This window comes from Bathycoccus prasinos (genome assembly GCF_002220235.1).
Source record: "Bathycoccus prasinos genomic : Chromosome_11".
NCBI classification, from domain to species: Eukaryota; Viridiplantae; Chlorophyta; class Mamiellophyceae; order Mamiellales; family Bathycoccaceae; genus Bathycoccus; species Bathycoccus prasinos.
In genome coordinates, this window is record NC_023998.1 from 672,393 (window position 1) to 691,604 (window position 19,212).

The 19,212-nt window shown below is 46.9% G+C and overlaps 11 protein-coding genes across 11 annotated transcripts; 4 read left to right on the forward strand and 7 right to left on the reverse strand.

Annotated features, from left to right (window-relative positions):
• Positions 1-64: 64 nt before the first annotated feature.
• On the reverse strand, positions 65-2,749 carry Bathy11g03590 (unknown protein; the record flags this gene model as incomplete). The annotated part of the gene is made up of 1 exon (XM_007510160.1): positions 65-2,749. The coding sequence occupies one exon, from the start codon at positions 2,747-2,749 to the stop codon at positions 65-67; it is 2,685 nt and encodes an 894-aa protein (XP_007510222.1).
• A 605-nt stretch (positions 2,750-3,354) lies between these two features.
• Positions 3,355-4,752, reverse strand: Bathy11g03600 (copper type II ascorbate-dependent monooxygenase; the record flags this gene model as incomplete). Its single annotated transcript, XM_007510001.1, has 1 exon — positions 3,355-4,752. One exon carries the CDS (start codon positions 4,750-4,752, stop codon positions 3,355-3,357), a length of 1,398 nt encoding a protein of 465 aa, XP_007510063.1.
• Positions 4,753-4,981: 229 nt separating this feature from the next.
• Positions 4,982-6,187, forward strand: Bathy11g03610 (unknown protein; the record flags this gene model as incomplete). The annotated part of the gene is made up of 1 exon (XM_007510028.1): positions 4,982-6,187. One exon carries the CDS (start codon positions 4,982-4,984, stop codon positions 6,185-6,187), a length of 1,206 nt encoding a protein of 401 aa, XP_007510090.1.
• Positions 6,188-6,342: 155 nt separating this feature from the next.
• Bathy11g03620 (predicted protein) lies at positions 6,343-9,009 on the reverse strand (the record flags this gene model as incomplete). Its single annotated transcript, XM_007510145.1, has 1 exon — positions 6,343-9,009. The coding sequence occupies one exon, from the start codon at positions 9,007-9,009 to the stop codon at positions 6,343-6,345; it is 2,667 nt and encodes an 888-aa protein (XP_007510207.1).
• A 290-nt stretch (positions 9,010-9,299) lies between these two features.
• Positions 9,300-9,845, forward strand: Bathy11g03630 (predicted protein; the record flags this gene model as incomplete). The annotated part of the gene is made up of 1 exon (XM_007510129.1): positions 9,300-9,845. The coding sequence occupies one exon, from the start codon at positions 9,300-9,302 to the stop codon at positions 9,843-9,845; it is 546 nt and encodes a 181-aa protein (XP_007510191.1).
• A 167-nt stretch (positions 9,846-10,012) lies between these two features.
• Positions 10,013-10,381, reverse strand: Bathy11g03640 (unknown protein; the record flags this gene model as incomplete). Its single annotated transcript, XM_007510234.1, has 1 exon — positions 10,013-10,381. One exon carries the CDS (start codon positions 10,379-10,381, stop codon positions 10,013-10,015), a length of 369 nt encoding a protein of 122 aa, XP_007510296.1.
• Positions 10,382-11,413: 1,032 nt separating this feature from the next.
• On the reverse strand, positions 11,414-13,072 carry Bathy11g03650 (unknown protein; the record flags this gene model as incomplete). The annotated part of the gene is made up of 1 exon (XM_007510332.1): positions 11,414-13,072. The coding sequence occupies one exon, from the start codon at positions 13,070-13,072 to the stop codon at positions 11,414-11,416; it is 1,659 nt and encodes a 552-aa protein (XP_007510394.1).
• A 238-nt stretch (positions 13,073-13,310) lies between these two features.
• On the forward strand, positions 13,311-15,205 carry Bathy11g03660 (NAD-dependent epimerase/dehydratase; the record flags this gene model as incomplete). Its single annotated transcript, XM_007510247.1, has 3 exons — positions 13,311-13,344; positions 13,640-13,681; positions 13,884-15,205. 3 exons carry the CDS (start codon positions 13,311-13,313, stop codon positions 15,203-15,205), a joined length of 1,398 nt encoding a protein of 465 aa, XP_007510309.1.
• A 78-nt stretch (positions 15,206-15,283) lies between these two features.
• Bathy11g03670 (predicted protein) lies at positions 15,284-15,916 on the reverse strand (the record flags this gene model as incomplete). The annotated part of the gene is made up of 1 exon (XM_007510280.1): positions 15,284-15,916. The coding sequence occupies one exon, from the start codon at positions 15,914-15,916 to the stop codon at positions 15,284-15,286; it is 633 nt and encodes a 210-aa protein (XP_007510342.1).
• Positions 15,917-16,299: 383 nt separating this feature from the next.
• On the forward strand, positions 16,300-16,938 carry Bathy11g03680 (peptidyl-prolyl cis-trans isomerase B; the record flags this gene model as incomplete). The annotated part of the gene is made up of 1 exon (XM_007510087.1): positions 16,300-16,938. The coding sequence occupies one exon, from the start codon at positions 16,300-16,302 to the stop codon at positions 16,936-16,938; it is 639 nt and encodes a 212-aa protein (XP_007510149.1).
• Positions 16,939-17,246: 308 nt separating this feature from the next.
• Bathy11g03690 (glyceraldehyde-3-phosphate dehydrogenase) lies at positions 17,247-18,973 on the reverse strand (the record flags this gene model as incomplete). The annotated part of the gene is made up of 3 exons (XM_007510127.1): positions 17,247-18,299; positions 18,597-18,659; positions 18,950-18,973. The coding sequence occupies 3 exons, from the start codon at positions 18,971-18,973 to the stop codon at positions 17,247-17,249; spliced, it is 1,140 nt and encodes a 379-aa protein (XP_007510189.1).
• Between the last annotated feature and the right edge of the window lie 239 nt (positions 18,974-19,212).

Consider the following 19,212-nt stretch of genomic DNA (forward strand, 5'->3'; position numbering starts at 1 on the left):
TCGCTGCTGCTGCTGTACAATTTTCGTGTTTCTTTTTTCTCTCTTTCCTCTAAAATCAACGACTTCACCTGCTGTCGTTTCTGCAGTATCGACAGGCGGTGCGCCCGCGATTTTTGAAAGAGTTCGCCCAACCGCATTTATTCGTTTTGGGATCGTAATGCGGGCACGATCTGGTGTTACGCGCCGGTTTGTTTTTCACAACCTCCGCTCTTCGTTCTCGTTCTATTCGCGCCTCTCTCTCCCTTTTTCTCCCTTCTTCTGCACCGAGAAAACAAAACTCGCGAATGAGTAACCACGCCTTTGCGACGCCTTCAGGGTACCCGGTGAATTTTACCTCGCCGATCTCCAATATCTCGTACTTAACTTTGAGTTTTTGTCCAAGGTATTCTTCTGTTTGTCTTTGTGTGACATATTTTGATCCTTTTAGCATACCCAGCATGTTACCGACCTCTTCAGCGATTGTTATTTTACCATCGGTGTCTCTCTTGTACTTGGTTTCGTCGTCAATGAATGCTGTAATTTCCGGTTTGTACTCTTTTATCAATCCTTTCGAAACCAAGGTTCTGAGACCATCTAACTTCCATATGCCCGTGGTATTTACCCGTCGTTCGCTCAACTTTGCCGCAATGTGCCTGAGTTCACGAGTACGCAACCAAGCGGATTTTGTGCTCGTTTTATTTCCGTATAACCAAATGACGTTCCTCTCGTTGAATTTTTTCACCACAAAACCGGAATCTTCCTCCATAATCTTTCTCTTCAAATCGCCCACCATCCGCTCGTCGAAGTAACTCGCATCGCATCCATCGAGACTTACTTCCACGTTTACTTTCTTCCCTCCATCCATCGGCAGTTCGTCTATGAAATCAGTGCTTTCTTTTTCGTAAGGCGTAATCTTCTTCAAGCGAGCTTCCTTAAATTGAAGCCAATCGCTCTTGGACTCGCTTTCTCCCAGTTGCCCCGAGACTGGAGTATTTCTAGCCGTAGGCGTTTTCGAAGGACTTGTATCTTTCGCGAGATCGTCGTCGGGATTTTCACTCGGTTTCAACCGGGGATCTTGCGTGTGAGTAGATCTCGTCGCGTTCGCTGACAAACTTTTTTCTCGCATAGCTTCCGCGTGCTTCTTTCCGAATGCGTGCCCATTCCAGAGATTTTTCCCATACAAACCCGTTGTCACTTGGCAGCAATCACAGCTCCATATCAACTGAATAGAACCGGTGACAGGATGATGTGTAATTTTGGGTCTGAAATACTCCGCGCCTTCAATTTTCTTGCTCTTCAAGTTTTGTTGGTGACAGTTAGTTTTTGCGTGTTGATTCCAACAATTCTCGATCACAGCATCCTTATGGTGTTTTCCTGCGAACTTCACCCCGCACAAATCACAATACAAACCATCAGGCGGCTCTGCTAATTTTGCCGCTGCAGAAAAAGGATTATCCGCGGAGGCGCTTGGATAAGTCGTGGTCGCCATGTGCGCATCCCGAGCCGTCGCGGAGGAAGGTGGTGTGTACCCAGCGAAGTATCCAATATTGAGCACAGAGTTGATTGGATCCTTGGAGTCCAGTATGAACTTATCCGTTTTGCTCTTCGCGTACGCCGCATTTTCTTTCTCCCTAAATTGTACGTGAATAACTTTCTTTTCTCCTCCAGCGCCGAAGAAGGAAGTATCGTCACGAACCGTTACGTGCTGAAATCCTTCGAAGAATCGGAATAAGTTAGTCAGTTCCCTTTCTGTGACGTTTCGTGCACTCGTCTTGATGAGCAGACACGGTTCTGCTCTTTCCGGGGCTACGAATCCAAACGGCATCTCAATTCTGAAATCGTGCAAGTGTTTGTTCTCGTCGGCTTTTTGTTGTGTTTGTTGTGTTTGCTGTGTTTGCTTTTGTTGCTGGACATATCTCGGCAGTGGCGGATCCATTGCCGTCGAAGAGATAGTAAGCTTTGGAATAACCGGCGGCGGACCACCGTTGACAATTGTTTTCACGGGTGGTATTTCTTTTCTCATCACCACGTCCAATAAAGTGCTGCTTCGTTTTGGGATTTGCGTCGATGTCGACTTCTGCTTCTTTTTAAGCATGTCATCGATGACACGTATCGCCTTCTTCTTGTTCTCCGCTTCCTTTTCCTCTTCTTCTGCTCTCATCTCCAACGTTCTCTTTTTCTCACTCTTCCCTGACGCAGCCTTCGATCTCGTCTGTTGCTGTTCAGGTACTTTCTTGCAGTGAGCCATGTGACCAGTCACTTGTTTTTTCGACGTGAACGCCGTCTTCGTTTTTGGATTGATCGTCGTTTTGCAGCGAGGACATGTGAACTTCTGCACCCACTTCTTGTCTTCCTCCGAAATCTGCTGCGAACTTTTTTTCGCCTTGAACTTCTCCTCTTCCACTTTCTCCTTCTCCTCTTCTTCTCGTTTGCCTATTCCTCCTTCTTCATCATCGCTGCTGCTCTCGTCATGCGCACCTCTCGGTGTGCCTTCCAACGACCCCGATAAAATCTCGTACGTGCTCTTTTCTAACTTTGCTCGATCCTTCTCCGTATACGCGCTCTTCCGTCCAATCGTCGCTTCAAACATCACTTTTAAATCCTTGAACGTCATTTCTTTTATGTTCGTCCAAATATTACTCCGTTCGTCTTCGCTGTCGCACTCCAAATCCTCTTCCGCTCTCGACGTCGTCGCTTCCAGGCCGTCGGCATCGTATTCTTTTTTCCGTTGACCGTGCCCACGACTTGGCGATAGAAGACGCGCGTTCATACCCCCAGAGAACGGTGACTGCCCCGACGTCGTCGGTGGCGTGTTCGATTGTTGCTCGCGGCTCGTCGAGGTGTTGTTGTTGTTCGCGCTCGCGGCGGCGACGAGCTGTTTTTCATCAGATAAAGAGGAGTTTGGTCAACAAAAATCAACGAAGAGACGCACACACAAACACAAAAGGCAAAAGTAAAAAGAGAACACAAAATACGCGCGATCGATATTACCTCCACGCGCAAGCACCCCCCGTCGATGTCCATCTCGTCGTACTCCTCGATGCATCTCTCGGCTTCTTTCTTCGATTTAAAATCCATCTCCCCGGTGTTGTTGTTTCTGAAAAATCGAGTTTTGGATTTCGGGTTGATGTTTTGGCACATGGATGTGAAATCGTCCTCGTCGAACTGCTCGGGGAGGTTCGAGATGCGTACGGTATGCGTTGAAACGTTCACTATGGATACATTTTAGTCAAGAACACTCATTTGAAGTGGTTTTTTACTTTTATGCTGTTGTTGTTGTTGTTGTTGTTGTTGTTCTTAGTGTGATTTTTATAACGAATGTGATTCATAAAAGTATACCCATATATTACAAGAAATTCTCGTTCTCTAGAAAAATTAAACCATGACTGAATTCATTTGAATGCCGCTAAAATACCCGCTTTGGTCTAAATCCGAAGACGTCACCTTCTTCGGATAATACATCAAAATCGGTCCGCACATCTCCTCGTCGTGATTGGTCCCGTATTTCACCTGCTGCGTAATTTTTGACGTATCAAACGTGCACTCGATGACAATTCTGTCCTCGCGACGTACTCTCGCCCGGTTCGCCAAGACGAAAAAGTCTTGGTCTTTTCCGTAACCACCATAGTTCTCGATGTATTTGACGACGTTTCTATGTCCAGAGGGCGATTCTACGGAAAGTTTAAACTTCTTGGCCAAATCGTGCGCGTGTAAATGCGCGGCTAACAACGTCACGCCAAAGTTCTCCTCTTCTCCGTTCGCGAAATCATCTTTCAAATGGTGCGCGTACACTTGATTTTCCGGACCTACGGAGTAATGCACCACAGTTTCGTCTTGACCGGGTTTCAACACCATGCTCGTTTTCATAATCGTCAACACGCCGGCGTCGACAACCGACGGTCGATACGGATCTAACTGCATGATTGCCCCGGTATCGTCGTTCCACATCTTCACGGGTTTGTTTTTCGGGTACAAGTAATGCACTTGCGTCAATAACACGTCAAACGCGGTACCTTTACCAACTTTGTAACCGAACCCGGTCGGGTACGAAAACGTACCGGCGCCTTTATCGTACGCCCACGCGACTTCTAAACACGGTGAATCCGGTTCGCCGTAAAACGGCCACGTCCCGCACTCGTTCGCGCCGTAAAAGGTACCTTTAGTCGTTCCAAACTTTTTGTGCATGCGTTGCGCGTTGCACGCGAACACCGTCACGTGGTGCGTCGCCTCCGGGTTGGACAATTTTGGTGTGAATGATTTCACGTGGTACGTCTGCGTCTGCGCGCCTGGAATGCGATCGAACGAACACGCGAACCCGACTAACGGATTCTTCTCTTGGTCGTCGAACACTTTATCGTCTAAGAGTAAATCGTTGGTGGACACTTGGAACCGTTTCGACCCGGAGGGAAGTGAAGGGATTGAACTTTGCTGCTGCTCGAGCTGTTGCTCGTTCCCGAGGTTCGAGAAGAAGTTTGGCAAGTGCATGCGTCTCGGTAACGTCAAAGAATACTTTCTCGTCGTCGCTAAATCCTCGTCTTCTTCGATTTTCGTCGTCGTCGTCGGATTTGTCGTCGTTCTTTCTCGACTTGTGGCAGCGGCGTAATCCTTCGCAGCACTCATCGAAGAAGAAGAAGAAGAAGAAGAAGAGCTGGATGATCCGAAATACGATAACGCTATGAACACTAACGTCACGATCGTGGCCAAGAACGGTGCGCCGTACATGCTCACCGGGTTCTCGTCCCTCCGATAGTACGCGATTGAATTTCTCACCATGATGATTTTTATTATGAGGAAAAGGCGCGGCTCCTTTATACAAAATGGTGTGTAAAATCTGTTCTCTTCGGCTGCCTTCTTGTGTTTTCATTCCGTCTGTCTGTTTTTTTTCTTTTTTCAAAAAAATTTTCTTTTTCTTCCTCTCATTTTTTCCTCAATCAAAACAAACAAAAAACAAACACGAGAATCAAGTTTCAGCAGAAACATCATCAACATCATCATCATCATCATGGTGGTGTTGAACAACGCGCTCGTCTTGACGGCGGTGATGATTGCAATTGTCGTTTGGATGCTCTTTTCATCATCATCATCGTCTTCTTCTTCTCTTTCTCTCTCGTCGTCATCGTCATCGGCTTTTGCTTCGAACAACAACGACGAAGACGGTGGTGATGGATATGCTCCTCATACCAACACGATGAAAGAAGAAGAAAAAGAAAGAAGAACGAGAACGAATACGGTGTCATCGCAAAGTCATCATCAGCAGCATCCCCCTCGAGAGAAGGACACGTTTGATGCGCACCACCACGCGCAGTTTAAATCGATCAACGAGGAGGCGAAAAAATGCTCTTTAATAGTGGCTTCGTTTTACGCCACAAAACCGGGCGGGTTTGACAGGAAAAAAGGCGAGAGGTGCAACGGGTGTCACGAACCTCCGATGTTCATCACCATGGAAAGCGCGCGAATGACTAACGGGCCTGGAACGTGCGTCGCGTTGATTACGGACGAAGAAACGGAGATAGATATGAGCAAACCGGGAATGGATAAAGTACAGTTGCACCGCTTCGAGGGTATATTGGATCGAACGAAAATCGGGACTGGAGCGTTAATGTTGGAGAGAATGAAGTTATACAACGCTTTTATTAAACGCGCGAGAGATAACGACTGGAACGCGGACTTGTTGATGGTGGATACGGACATTGTCTTTGTCGGAGACGTGAGCGATTTGTTTCAGACGAGAAATTTCGATTACGGCGTGACGATTCGAGATAACAAAGCGTACCCGGTTCAAGGCGGCGTGCAGTTTGTGCCGAAAGGAAAGTACGTCGGCGCGGCCAAATTTAGCGACCACACGTTGGATTTATGGAAGTCAGACTTAGAAAAAAGTGGGAAGGAGGCTGGATTTACCGGGGACCAGGCGGCGTATCAGAGAGGATTGAACGTCCCGGCTTCAAAAGTACAATCGTTAGCGAAAGGAAAGAAAGTTATTGATTTACCGGTCGTGTGCGGGAGCTCCGGTGCAGAGGTAGTCACCGTGCGAATGATACCTGGGGATCAGTATAATTTTGTCCCGAGCGGGAACGGCCAAGGTTTGAAAAAGAAGGACATTCGCATCTTACATTACAAAGGCGGTAAAAAAGAAGGCATGTACGTCCCGTACAAAGCGATGCAGAAGAATGTGAAAGACGTGTTCAAACTGAAAAAGCTCGTCGTTTGATAATAATAGAAAGAAGAGATAGAGAGAGATAGATGTGTAGGTTATGTAGTTCGTAGATGGTACCATGGTACCACTGGTACAGAAAGAATATAAAGAGCGACACTTTAGTTTTGAGTTTATACAAGAATACGGTGATTGTACCGGTACCTAACTGTTTATCGATCGCTTTTGCGCTTCTTCTCTTGCATGAACGAACCGCCTGTCGGAGCGCTCGAGGCGTACTTGTACAAATCCGTCGTCGTCGTTTGACTATTGTTCTGTTGGTGCTGATCTTCCAACGGTTCTGAAAGCGTAGGGTCCCAGTTCGCGTCCATATCAATTTCTTTGTTCATTTGAGGCGGAGGCGAAGTGTTTGGAACGTACTCCCCGCCTTCTCTAACAGTTTTCAAACCAGAACCGCCTGATGGGGACGCGAATCCAGAAACGCGACTCATGGGCGAGAATGCACCTTTTTCTTTGTTGCTTATGCTCGCTGAGTTGCCGCTAACGACACCTGGTCCCCACCAACCGGCGTTACCAGACCCACCGAAACCACCCGAGGCGGATTGTCTCGGCATGGATTGAGGTAAGCCCGAAAACGTCGAAGAGGAGCTTCCGCCGCTCGAGTTTTCGCCGCTTTGTTGCATTTTGTACTGTCCGCTAATGCCAAAGTTGTTACGAATCAAGTTGTTATTTCCTACGTTCAAGGCGTTTTGTGCCGCGGTCGCCGCTCGAGCCGCCTCCGACGCGGTGTTCATTCCGCCCGCGGAAGCCTCGCCTCCCAGCGTCCCTCGACCGGGACCTAAAGGACTAGCGTACACGACTGGAAGCTGAACGGCCGCGGCTGCTTTCGCCGCAACTGCGTGCTGTCGTTGCATGGACAAGTTCTGCATTTGCGAAGTCGGTGGCGATTGTCCAAAGTGTAACGGATGTAGCGCGGCGGAGTTCATGGCGTGAGGAGAACCGACGAAATGGTTTCCCAAAAACTGGGTTCCGCCTGGACTTTGTCCAAAGCTTCCGACGCCAAAAACAGATTGCGTTTGACCAGGGGAGGCTTGAGACACCATGGCTGCGTTTGCAGCTGCTGCTGTTTGCATTTGTTGAGCTTGCAGAAAGTTTGTATTTCCAACAGAAGTAGCGGTTGCCGAAGCTGAAGCGAACGCCGCGGCTAAACCGCCGACAACCGGTTGTTGCTGTTGCGCCGAAACTGCTGCTGGTACCTCGGCAATAACAGCGGCTGCATTCGCAGCAATGCCGGCGGGAACCGGTTGTTGCTCCAAAGGCGGTGGTACGAAATCTGGAAACGGCGTTTGGACGGTTTGCTTCGGTTTCTTCGCCGCGGTAACTTCTCTCTTTGCGCTCTCCGAAACCGCAGCCGCCATTTTCGCCGCGCTCCGTTGATGTTCTTTTCTCGTTTCTTCCGATGTAGTTTCCATACACGACGGTGGTTTAAACGGATTCTTCGCATCGAACGGCTCGCCGGTTATGTACGGGTGTAACAGCGCTTGTTTTGGCGTCCAACGTGAAGTTGGATCGAGCGTCAACATCCCGAATAAGAAATCTAAAAACGACGCGCGCATGAGCCTTTGTTCCTCGATGGCGTTTTCTCGTTCTCTCGATCCGGGACCATCCACGCCGAGATCCTTATACGGTGCTCCAAAAATAATATCAGCTAGTTTCTTTTGGTGGAAGTATCTCTTCCCTACGGCGGCTCGTTTCCCCGAACGTTCTTCGTATTGTTGTAAGTTCAACAAACGATAGTTCGACTCTCCGTTTCCATTGGCGTCCATGTTGTTTTTATTCTTCATCATGTCCGAATCAGATTCCGAGTTTAGATTCATATCTGAAAAGCTGCTGCTACTGTTGTTGTTGTTGTTGTTGTTACTAGTGTTACCGTTATTCTCTCGTACGAAATATTTGTGCCGATGTCTCGCTTTGTGCAACATCGAATCCGGCGGCGGTTCAATCGTTTCGCACATTCGGTTCAACAAATCAAACTCGCTCGCGCCTGGTAAAATCGGCAATCCTAGAAACATTTCCGCCGCTACGCAACCTAAACTCCACATATCGATCGGCATCCCGTATGGTGTTCCTAATAAAACCTCTGGACTCCGATAAAATCTCGACTGGATGTATTGATACACCGTTCTATTTTGAAAGCAGGCGGAACCGAAATCGACCAATTTCACCTCCGTGGACGACAACGACTTCAACAGAATGTTCTCTGGTTTTATGTCGCAATGAATCACGTTCGCCTCTCTCAACACGTCCAAAGCGTTCAACAGTTGCACCATGAGCTCTCTCAGCACTCGCAACGAGACCCCTCTGAATTTGTTCTTCCGTAAAAATTCGTACAAGTTGATGTCCAACAATTCGAAAACTAAACACAAGTGGTTGTGACAGACAAACTGGTCCAAAAGTTTTACGATTTTCTTCTCCCCGGTTGGGTCGCACCTCGTGTTTAGCATGTGGAGAATACCAATCTCCACGTGCGCCTGGTGGAAATACGCCGGATGGTTCTTGATTATTTTCAACGCCGAGACTTTATTCCCATTCTCTTTGTCCGCGTTGCTGTCGTCGTTGTTATTTCTTTCGTGTGAGTCGTTCTGAGTCACTTTCTGTACCCGCAAAACTTGTCCAAACGTCCCGCTTCCTAAACTGCCGAGCACTTTATACGCGCATCGGTCGTCACCGGCGCGCAAGATATCGTTTTGGTACACAATCAAATCGCTATTTTCGTTGTCTCGTCCGTCGTTGCTGGCCGGCGTCGCCGGTTTACTCAAACACGCTCCTCTTTCCGTTGGATCGTCTCCCGAGGGAGATTTCCTCCGCGAGAATTCCATTTTCTGTGTCGAATTTGTAAACAGTGGCGAAAAGGCACGACGATTGAAAAGTCTATGACGAAAACACGACACACGTGGAAGACAAGAAAGAGTCTCTCTCAAAAAAAAAAAAGCAACAAAAAGTTGGTTCTTTTCCTTTCACCTCAGTTTTTGTTGTTTCGTCTCTTTTCTCTTCTTCATACTTTTTAATAACAACAACTATACAATATTATAATAAACACGTGTTATTAATATGTGAATACCCGGTGAATAAGAAGGGGTGGTGTGATTAAGAAAAAGAAGAAAAAGAAATGGTGAACAGTGGACGGGTGTCTCGCGTGGGAGATTTACGGGATATCTTTAAGAAAGAAGAAGAAGAAATGATGATGGTGGTTACGAAAACGACTTTTCTGGACGACGACGACGAGAAGTCAGAAGAAGAAGAAGAAATTGTAGAGACCGAGAGGCAAGAAGACGGAGAAGAGGAAGAAGAAAAAGGAGGAGATGATGAAGAAGAAGATAAAGAAGAAAACGTGTACGAAGTCTCCGTGCGCGTCTTGGGCACTTTGGAAAGTTTCGACGCTTCAAATTCCGTCGGTGTTTTGAAAGACGACGCGTTCGCGCTCACCTTCGACGCGTCTTCAATGTCGCCGACGTTTAAGTGGAAGTTGAAGAGTTTATATTTTTTGATTGGGGAGTACGAAAAATGTTCGTTTTCTTCTCCATCGTCGACTTCGACGCGGTTTTCTATTTTACGAAACGGTGTTTTACGCGTTCGGATAGCGCAGAACGCGAGCGGCTTGGACGTGAACGCGTATCACGAAGCCGCGAAGATTAGAGAGGAGTTTTTACACTAGAAGCTTTATTTAGAGAGGAAGAGAGTAGACCGTAGAAAGTAGCGCGTAACAATGATAATATAATAGTGTGTTGTACCAGTGTGTGTGTCAGTGTGCTAAAAATACAAATCAAGACAATTCTATAATAAATAATAATATTAACGCGGTTGTTGTGAAATGACGATCGATTACTTGGCGGAAGACGTCGTGGATGTTTTCAATAAAGCGCTCACGGTCTCCCCGAACCAACGCAACGAAACCGTCCCGCCACTGCGATGATGGTTCACACTCACTAATACGCCAAGGAGTGCCATCCCACTTACCACGCCGAGGAGATAATCTCTCGAGTTAAAGCCACTCCCGAACCCGGCGGAACCGGCGGCGCTTCCGGCCAACTGCGCGAGTTTGCTCAACGCGTTTGACGAAGAGATATCGTCGTCGCTACTACTCGCCGCTTTCGATTTCTTATCGAGTTTTCCTCGAACGCTCGCAATTTCTAACCGTAACGCCGCTATCGTCCCTTCGCATTCGGCCAGTTTAATCTTCAAAGCATCCATGCCGTCCTTATTCGTTCGCGGGTCCATCAACGCTTCTAACGAGACGATTTGCTTCTCCAACTTTGCAATTTCTCTCACTCGGTCGTCCGCGATAGATTTATACTGATGATGGTGATGAAGAAGAAGAAGAAGAAGAAGAAGAAGAGTCAGTAACGAGAAGCAAACGCAGAGAAGAGAGAAAAGTTTATTTTTGAAAAATGAGATGATTTATTTAGGTAAACGAAAAGAAAAGAACACAACAACAACAACAACAACAACAACAACAACATTAATACCTTGTTCCTAGCCGCGATCGCGTTTTCGATGACCGCGATGTTCTTTTGCTTCGCCTTCTCTCGCTCTTTTTCGTTGTTGTTGTTGTTCGACATTTTATAATAACTCGTCGGGGTAAAACTAACTGTGTGAAGGTGTTTTTGAAGTGATGATGATGACGAAAATGAAGCCAAAACAAGGGTGTTTGTTCCATGCAAGTGTTTTTTGACTTTTTCAAGGCAGATTCATCAACGACTTTTGTCCAAACAACACAAAAACGCTCTCTCATCAGCGCGTATCAGCGCGATATAATAAATAACAATGATGCGAAGGAAACCGTGTCTTTTGCGCTCCACTTGGCCAGAGGCAGAGGAGGAGGAGAAAAACGATTTGAATGGAGGAGCAAGAGACGCACCACCACAAAAAGTAACTTTATTAAACAGAATGGAAGTAAGACGACGCGTGCATTCAATACCTTTGTCTAAAATACTCGCATTGGACGAATGTCGGAGCAAAGAGGAGTACGAGGAATACAGAAGAGAGTTGGGGGAGTTTTCAATTGATGATGCCGATAAAAGTGCAAAGGAAGAAGAAACATTAGAAAAAGAAGAAGAAGTTAAAAACAAAAAGAAAGAAGAAGAGGCGATGTTAGACGACTTGTTAGACGACGACGATTAAATCGATTAAAACGTATAGAAACGTATAGAAACGAATAGAGTAGTTAGTTAGTTGGAATTTTATGATTGTATTATAATACGTTCGGAGCAAATCATTATTAATTTACACGTAATCAGGACCTGGGAACTGTAACTGAACGTATCCTCGTCTGGATCGAACCGTGCGTTTGCGTTTGATGAATCCCAACAAGAGCAAACCAACGCCGGGAATACCGAGCGCACTTCCGACGACAATGAGCACGATTCCTTCTATTGACACTTTTGCGCGGTGTCTTTCGTAATTCCTCTTGAAAATCGTTTGGTTTTTGAGCCAGAGTTCGGGATCGAACGCGTGTTGAATAGTCACCGTTTGCTCGGCGAAAGCGACGCGAATTTTGTTCGCATCCGGAAGGGTGGCTTTGATTTGAGGCGCATCGATACGTTTCCGTATCGATGGTTTCCACAAAAGTGATCCATTATCACTGTTTCCATTCACTGCGGTGTTTGTGATCCCAGTATTACTATCGCCGCTTTTGCTATTGCTGCTGCTACTACTACTACTACTGCTGCTGCTGCTATCGCTACTACTACCCGAAGAAATACCTCGTACTCTCGTTAGGCTCCCCGGTTCGCACCCAAAATTACCGAACGTATCATCCAAAACCCAATGCGCATTTTCTTCTACGCCACTCTTTCTGACTTTGAAACACGCGCGCAAGAGCGCTGAATATGTCTCGCAATTTTGTGTGTTAGTATGATAGCCACCCATTTGATATTTACAAATCTTATTGTTCACGTGGGAAAGTATCGTTTTTTGAAACAGTATTTGCTCGCCTAAATCGATCGAGGCGACGATTTGGTTTGAAGCCGTGTCTTTTCCTACGAGCGAAAGCGAAAGCGGCGTCTCGAGCATTCGAGAGACGAGTGCCGTGTTGTTCATGGCGTCGTTTAAATTAGTCTTATCGCTAGTTTTGTTCAACAACGTTGTCGTCGTCGCCGGTATCGGGTTTCCTTTTTGAACTGCCTCTCGCAACGTGTCAATCGACGGCATGTACTCGGCGTATTTCGGATAAATTTTCGGTAAAACGTACATTTCCATCAGATTTGAACTCTGAAATTTCAAAGCTTTGTAAGTTTGCGGTGCAGCTAACTTGGGCGCTTGATAATTAGTCGCCTCCGTTGTGCTCCTCAACGTTTCGATATTCGGCGATGGCTGCGCGTCGTTGAAGTTGTTGTCGATCAACATCCACTCCACGCGTTCGAATTCATCTCTGTATACGTTATTCCACTTGTTCAACTTTTCGACGAACACTCTCGTGTGCAAATCTCCCGGTATCTCGTGTCGTTTCAGTTTTGATTCTCTGACTAAACCGCTTCCGAACAAAATCAAACAAAACGAGAGCAAACAGGCAACGGAGCCAAACTTGACTGAAATTTGCTGCTCCGAGAGATGTAACGTGCTACTATTAGAGGACGACGAATGAGAGGTGCTCGAAGCCGTCGATTGTCGAAATACCCTGTTTGAACCAATGTTTCCACCTCCCGAAGTATTCATCATCTTTGTTTGATATTGACTGGAAGAAGAAGAAGATGCCACCGGAGTCGCCGGTCGAATATTATTTTCAAACGCATTGTTGTTGTTATTCAAGTTGGTGTTGTTCTCCAAAATCGTTTGTCCCGACGGGTGGATGATTGCGGGGGCGGTAGCGGCGGAAGTGGAGGCGGCGCGAGGTGAATTCGACGACGACGTGTTGTGCGAAGAAGCCGCAGCACCTCGTCTCATAATATACTTTTTTTAACACTCGTGCTCACGAATAATTATATTATTATTGTGCGGGTTGATGAATGTGAGTTCAAAGTCTCGTTGACTTCTCTCTTTATTAGTCTCTCTCTCGGAAAAATTCTCTCCTCCAAAAATTTTTTTGGACCAAAAGTCGCCAAAAAAACAGGAAACACAAGTTCTTTCGAGTTCTTTCGACACCACAAAAACAAAAGCAGCTCTCCTAATAATAGTAGATAATATGTCAGCCATCGCACAATCAGCCATCTCTTTCGGTACGTTTCCTCCTTCGTATCCCACCTTCGCGAGAGACAGAGACAGAAACGTGTCTGTCTCTCCCGTGTCCTCGTTCGTCGTCCTTCTTTGAGTTCTCTTTCTTTCGTTCTTTTATTCCTTTTCCTCCTCGTTTTTGTGGTCGGTTCTGTCGGGGACGAGAAGAGACGAGGAGAGATGTATGTTGAGAAAGGAATATTAATTCCAATTCGCTATTTCTCGCTTTTTGTTGCGCGTAAAAGATACAGAAGAAGAACTAAAAATAACGATGGATTTCTTTCTCCTTTAACTAAACAGCTCCGACGACGACGACGCGCGTCGTCGCTTCCTCCTCTTCGGGTAAGAATATCACAGCAGCAGCAGCAGAAAAAGAGAGCTGAAAAGCTTTTGAGTTTTTGTTCTCTTTTTTCCCTTTGTTTTCAAAATCTTCTTTTCATCTTCTTCTTCTTCTCTTTTTCATCATCTGTCCACATGTTAAAAGAGTATAACTAATACAACAAATTATTTCTCTTCTTCTTTTATTATTGTAACTAAAATACAGCCTTGAGCTCGAGAAGAATGAGCAAAACTAGAAACGCGTTGCGATTATCTTCTTCTATCCCTGCGAGGCACGGAAAGAAATCGTCTTTGGTCGTTCAAGCGATCAACCCGCGATCGGATGCCGCGGACGCGGGCAAAGGCCAACGCGTCATGATCATCGGCGGCGACGGTTACTGCGGATGGGCGACGGCTTTGCACTTGTCCCAAAGAGGCTACGAGGTGTCCATCGTCGATAACTTGTGTAGACGTCAGTTTGATGATCAGCTCGGTTTCAATTCCTTGACGCCGATTAAATCCATTCACGAAAGAGTTCGCAAGTGGGAAGAAGTTTCCGGGAGAAAGATTGAGTTGTTCATCGGCGACGTGTGCGACTACGAGTTTTTGGGCGCAACGTTTGAAAAATTCAACCCGACTGCCGCGGTACACTTTGGCGAGCAGCGCTCTGCACCGTACTCGATGATGGATAGATCTCGTGCCATCTTTACGCAAACGAACAACGTTATGGGTACCATTAACGTCTTGTACGCGATTAAAGAGTTCGCGCCGGATTGCCACTTGGTCAAACTCGGCACAATGGGTGAATACGGTACTCCGAACATCGACATCGAGGAAGGTTACTTGACCATCACGCACAATGGTAGAACAGATACGTTGCCGTACCCGAAACAAGGTGGTTCTTTCTACCACTTGTCGAAATGCCACGACTCTGCGAACATGTTGTTTTGCACGAAAGCGTGGAACTTGCGATGCACGGATATTAACCAAGGCGTCGTGTACGGCATCGCAACGGACGAAACGATGATGCACCCAGACTTGATCAACAGATTAGATTATGATGCCGTCTTTGGCACCGCATTGAACAGATTTTGCATCCAAGCCGCGGTTGGTCACCCGATGACGGTGTACGGTAAGGGCGGACAAACAAGAGGTTTCTTGAACATTCGCGATACCGTGCAATGCATCCAAATTGCCGTCGACAACCCCGCGGAACCGGGAAAGATGCCAATTTACAACCAGTTTACGCAGCAATTCTCCGTGAACGAACTCGCTGGTTTGATCACCGAAGCCGGTCAGAAATTAGGATTGAGTCCGGAAGTTATTAGCGTACCGAACCCGAGAACCGAAGCGGAAGAGCACTACTACAACGCGAAAAACTCCAACTTGAAAGACTTGGGATTAGAACCGACTTTGTTGGGCGATGAATTGCTCGACACGCTCATGAAAACCGTGATTGACTACAAAGATAGAGTTGACCAGAGATTAATCATGCCGGGTGTGAACTGGAAAGAGTCGCAAAGCGTCGCGAAGAACATCACCAAGTAAACGCAAATCTCTTTCAATAAAACAAATTAAGAATAAGAATAACAAACTACACACAGTGACTACAAAACGAAAGCGCGACTAATAAAAATGCTTCCGAACGATTGGTTCGACGTTCACTCGCATTTTCTCGTACGCTTTCTTCTTCGCCTCCCACACGCTCTCAACGCACTCATCCAAAGACATCCACTTCATCTGCGTGAACTCCGCCGGTTCGCCGTCCAACCCTTCCAAGTTTACAAATTCCATGGGATCGGCTGACGTTTTACATCGAAATACTGCAAACTCTAACCGTTGTCCGGCCAACCCTTTCTTTTCTAACCACCCACCTGCGCTGTACGCATACGCGTCGTCATTCTCTAAGACAGACAATAACTCTACTTGGATATTCTTTTTATTCTTCGAGGAATCTAAGGATATCCCAGTCTCTTCGTACAGCTCTCTCGTCGCCGCCTCGGCGGTGGTTTCTTTCGGTTCCATCCCGCCTTGGGGTAAATTCCAGGACCCACTCTTCCCGGCGCGTTCGCCGACTAAAACGTGCGAGCCAGAGTCGTTGAAGACGATGGCGCACGCGCACTTGCGGTATTTCTTCCCGTCTACAATGGCAGTCTTTTCTGGATTATACTCCCCTCCTCCTCCTCCTTCCGTCTTGTCCTCTTTCGGTTGTTGTTTCTTTGCTTTCGTTATCGCCGTCGGTGACGAGGACGAATACATTCTTCTCCCTCCTCCTCCTCTGTATCCTCCTCCTCCTCGTTTAAAGTGATGAAGATGATGATAATAACGAGAATAGGAAGACGAACGGCAATAACACGAAACAACAGAGGTGAGCTTAATGAGCGAGGTCCCGCCGTGCTGCAGAAACATGTACTCTTCTCTCTCTCTTCCTTTCTTGTTTTTATTTTATTGTTGTGGGTTGTTTTTGATGTCTCTCCTTTTTTTTTCATTTTTGTTTTTCTTGCAGTCGTGCTTTTTCGATGATGATGATGGTTTTTTTTGGAGGAAACAACGAACGAAGAAGAAGAGAGAGATTTTTCTTGATCGCGAATTCTCAAAACTTGAATTTCTTCATAAGAAAGAACGAGACGTATATATAAAAGATGAGCTCCTTTTCTTCTAATAAACATTCACGCAAAGCGTTGCTGGCGACGTTCGCCTTGGCGTGCTTGGCCATTTTTATCGGCATCAACGGCGTCTTTGTCGAAGCAAAGAAAGGACCGAAAATTACAAACACCGTTTACTTCGACGTCTCCATCGGAGGGAAAGACGCGGGAAGAATTACCATGGGTTTGTACGGCGCCACGGTACCGAAGACGGTCGAAAACTTCCGAGCGTTAGCGACCGGAGAGAAAGGCTACGGCTACGAAGGCTCAACTTTTCACAGAGTGATCAAAGACTTTATGATCCAAGGTGGTGATTTCACCAAAGGAGATGGCACGGGAGGCAAGTCTATTTACGGCGAAAAGTTCGCGGATGAAAACTTCAAGTTGAAGCACACCGGTCCAGGAACGTTGTCCATGGCCAACGCCGGCCCGAACACGAATGGGTCGCAGTTTTTCATTTGCACCGTGGTCACCTCTTGGTTGGACGGTCGACACGTCGTTTTTGGAAGAGTCACGGATGGTATGGACGTCGTTCGTAAAATCGAAGCTTTGAACGGAACGCCGCCGAGCGAAACTGTCACGATCACAAAGTCCGGCGAGTTGCCGATGGATGCGCACGTTCAAGATGAAATTTAATGAAAATTAATTCAAAGATGGAGAAGAACACATTTTTTTAAGTAGTATTGTTATTAATGTTAGTACTATTGTTCTTTTAATATCAATATCAAATGATTCACCGACAGACACGCGTAGCATGTTTTCATTTTAAAAGTTGTCGCGATGCGTTACATCCATACAATGTATCTATGCGAGGCGCGTACCAGGTACAATATATACTTATATATAGAATTCTAACGTCATGGATTAGTTTTTTATTAGCTGTAAATATAGATAGTATAACAAGCTGTTTTAGTTTTTAGCAAACGAAAAGCCATCATCATCGCTTATTCCCAGTTGGCCGCGGTGAGTTCAGCCAAATCGACGACTCTTTGGGAGTAGCCCCACTCGTTGTCGTACCACGCAACAACCTTCAACATGTCGTCACCGATGACCATCGTCAAAGCAGAGTCGATAGTCGTGGATTGGTCGGTGCATCTGAAATCGACAGAGACCAACGGTTCGTCGCAGACGGACAAGATGCCCTTCAACGGACCAGCCGCTGACTCACGGAACGCGTTGTTGACTTCCTCGGCGGTGACCTTCTTGGAGGTTTGGATAACCAAATCGACAACGGAAACGTTCGGGGTCGGGACTCTCAACGCGATACCGTTCAACTTACCCTTCAATTCCGGCAAGACCAAGGCAACAGCCTTGGCGGCGCCAGTGGAGGTCGGCACAATGTTCAAGGCCGCAGCTCTCGCGCGTCTCAAGTCTCTGTGCGAGGCGTCCAAAATCTTTTGGTCACCAGTGTACGAGTGAGTGGTGGTCATCAAACCCTTGACCAAACCGAATTTGTCGTTCAAGACCTTGACGAACGGCGCCAAGCCGTTGGTCGTGCAAGACGCGTTGGAGATGATCTTGTCAGAGTTCTTGTATTGGTCAGCGTTGACGCCCAAAACGTACGTCGGGATGTCGTCGCCCTTCGCCGGGGCGGTGATGACAACCTTCTTGGCACCCGCGGTCAAGTGCTTGGAAGCACCCGGGGTGTCAATGAAGACACCAGTACCTTCGATGACGATGTCGATGCCTAATTCCTTCCACGGCAATTGCAACGGGTCTCTGGAGGAGACAATTTGGATGCTCTTGCCATCGATGGACATGTGCGTGTCGTCGACGATCTTGACGTCAGCTTCGAACGTGCCCAAGACGGAATCGTACTTGACCAAGTGCGAGGCTTGCTTGACACCGCCGGAGTCGTTGATGGCAACAACTTCGAGCAAGGTGTCCTTGCCTCTGCCGTGCCAGCATCTCAAAAAGTTACGGCCGATACGACCAAAGCCATTGATGGCAACCTTGCAGGTTTTGCCCTTGGCTTCGATAGTGTTGCTGACAGACGCCTGTGAGAAGGGAAGAAACGAAAATATATGTGAGCAACTGCGTGTTTCTCTACTATACACCGGAACAGGATTATTACGTAGTACACAGACCCGATCGATTCCACGACAACAGTAGGAGGAGGAGGAGGAGGAGAAGAAGAGAAAATAGAAGAGCTTTTTCTCATACGCAGAGCAAAAGTTGATCTGGACTCGCCTCTTCTCTCACCTCCTCTACACCAACCGCCTTCTACAAAAAAAAAACAGAGACCAGAAGAGAGAGCGGATAACGAGACTCGCCCGATGGAAAAAAGAACACACCTTGGCGACGGTCTTGTTCTTGAACTGACCGGCAGCCTTGGAGAACTGCGTGAGTTGGGTAGTCTGTGAGAGTTTCAGAAGATAGTTTGAGGTCAGTTGTCGCGTTTAAAATTTCGCGCGAGAGAGAGACGGAGGAGAATTCGTACGCGCGCTTTTGTCGCGCGCGCAATTTTCTGTCATCATTTACGATTACTCCCCTTTTGCGGGGAGCGAGAAATTTCTTTTTTTTAGGCACACATCCATTTTCGATGATTAGCGGAGAAAAATAACGCGTCGGGCGAAAACGCGGGAGGGAACCTCCGACGCGAACAGCAGACGAGCGCGAGAAGAAAAGAATTGCGTTGTATGCGTACCTTGGCGGCGGAAAAAGTAGCCATTGTGTGCGAAATAAGAGTGAGGAATTCGGTGTGTGTGTGGATACAGAAAGAGAGAGAAAGATGATGTTTTCACCATCACGGCCGGTGACTGTTGTTTTCTTTTCACCTCTCTCCACCTCCACCTCAAGATTTTTCTCTTTTTGGAAAAGAGATTTCTTGTTGTTTTTGCCACCTGTTCGACGACGTCACAACCCGAAACAGACCCTCCAAAACAAACCCAAAAAAAGCGAGGGAGAAGT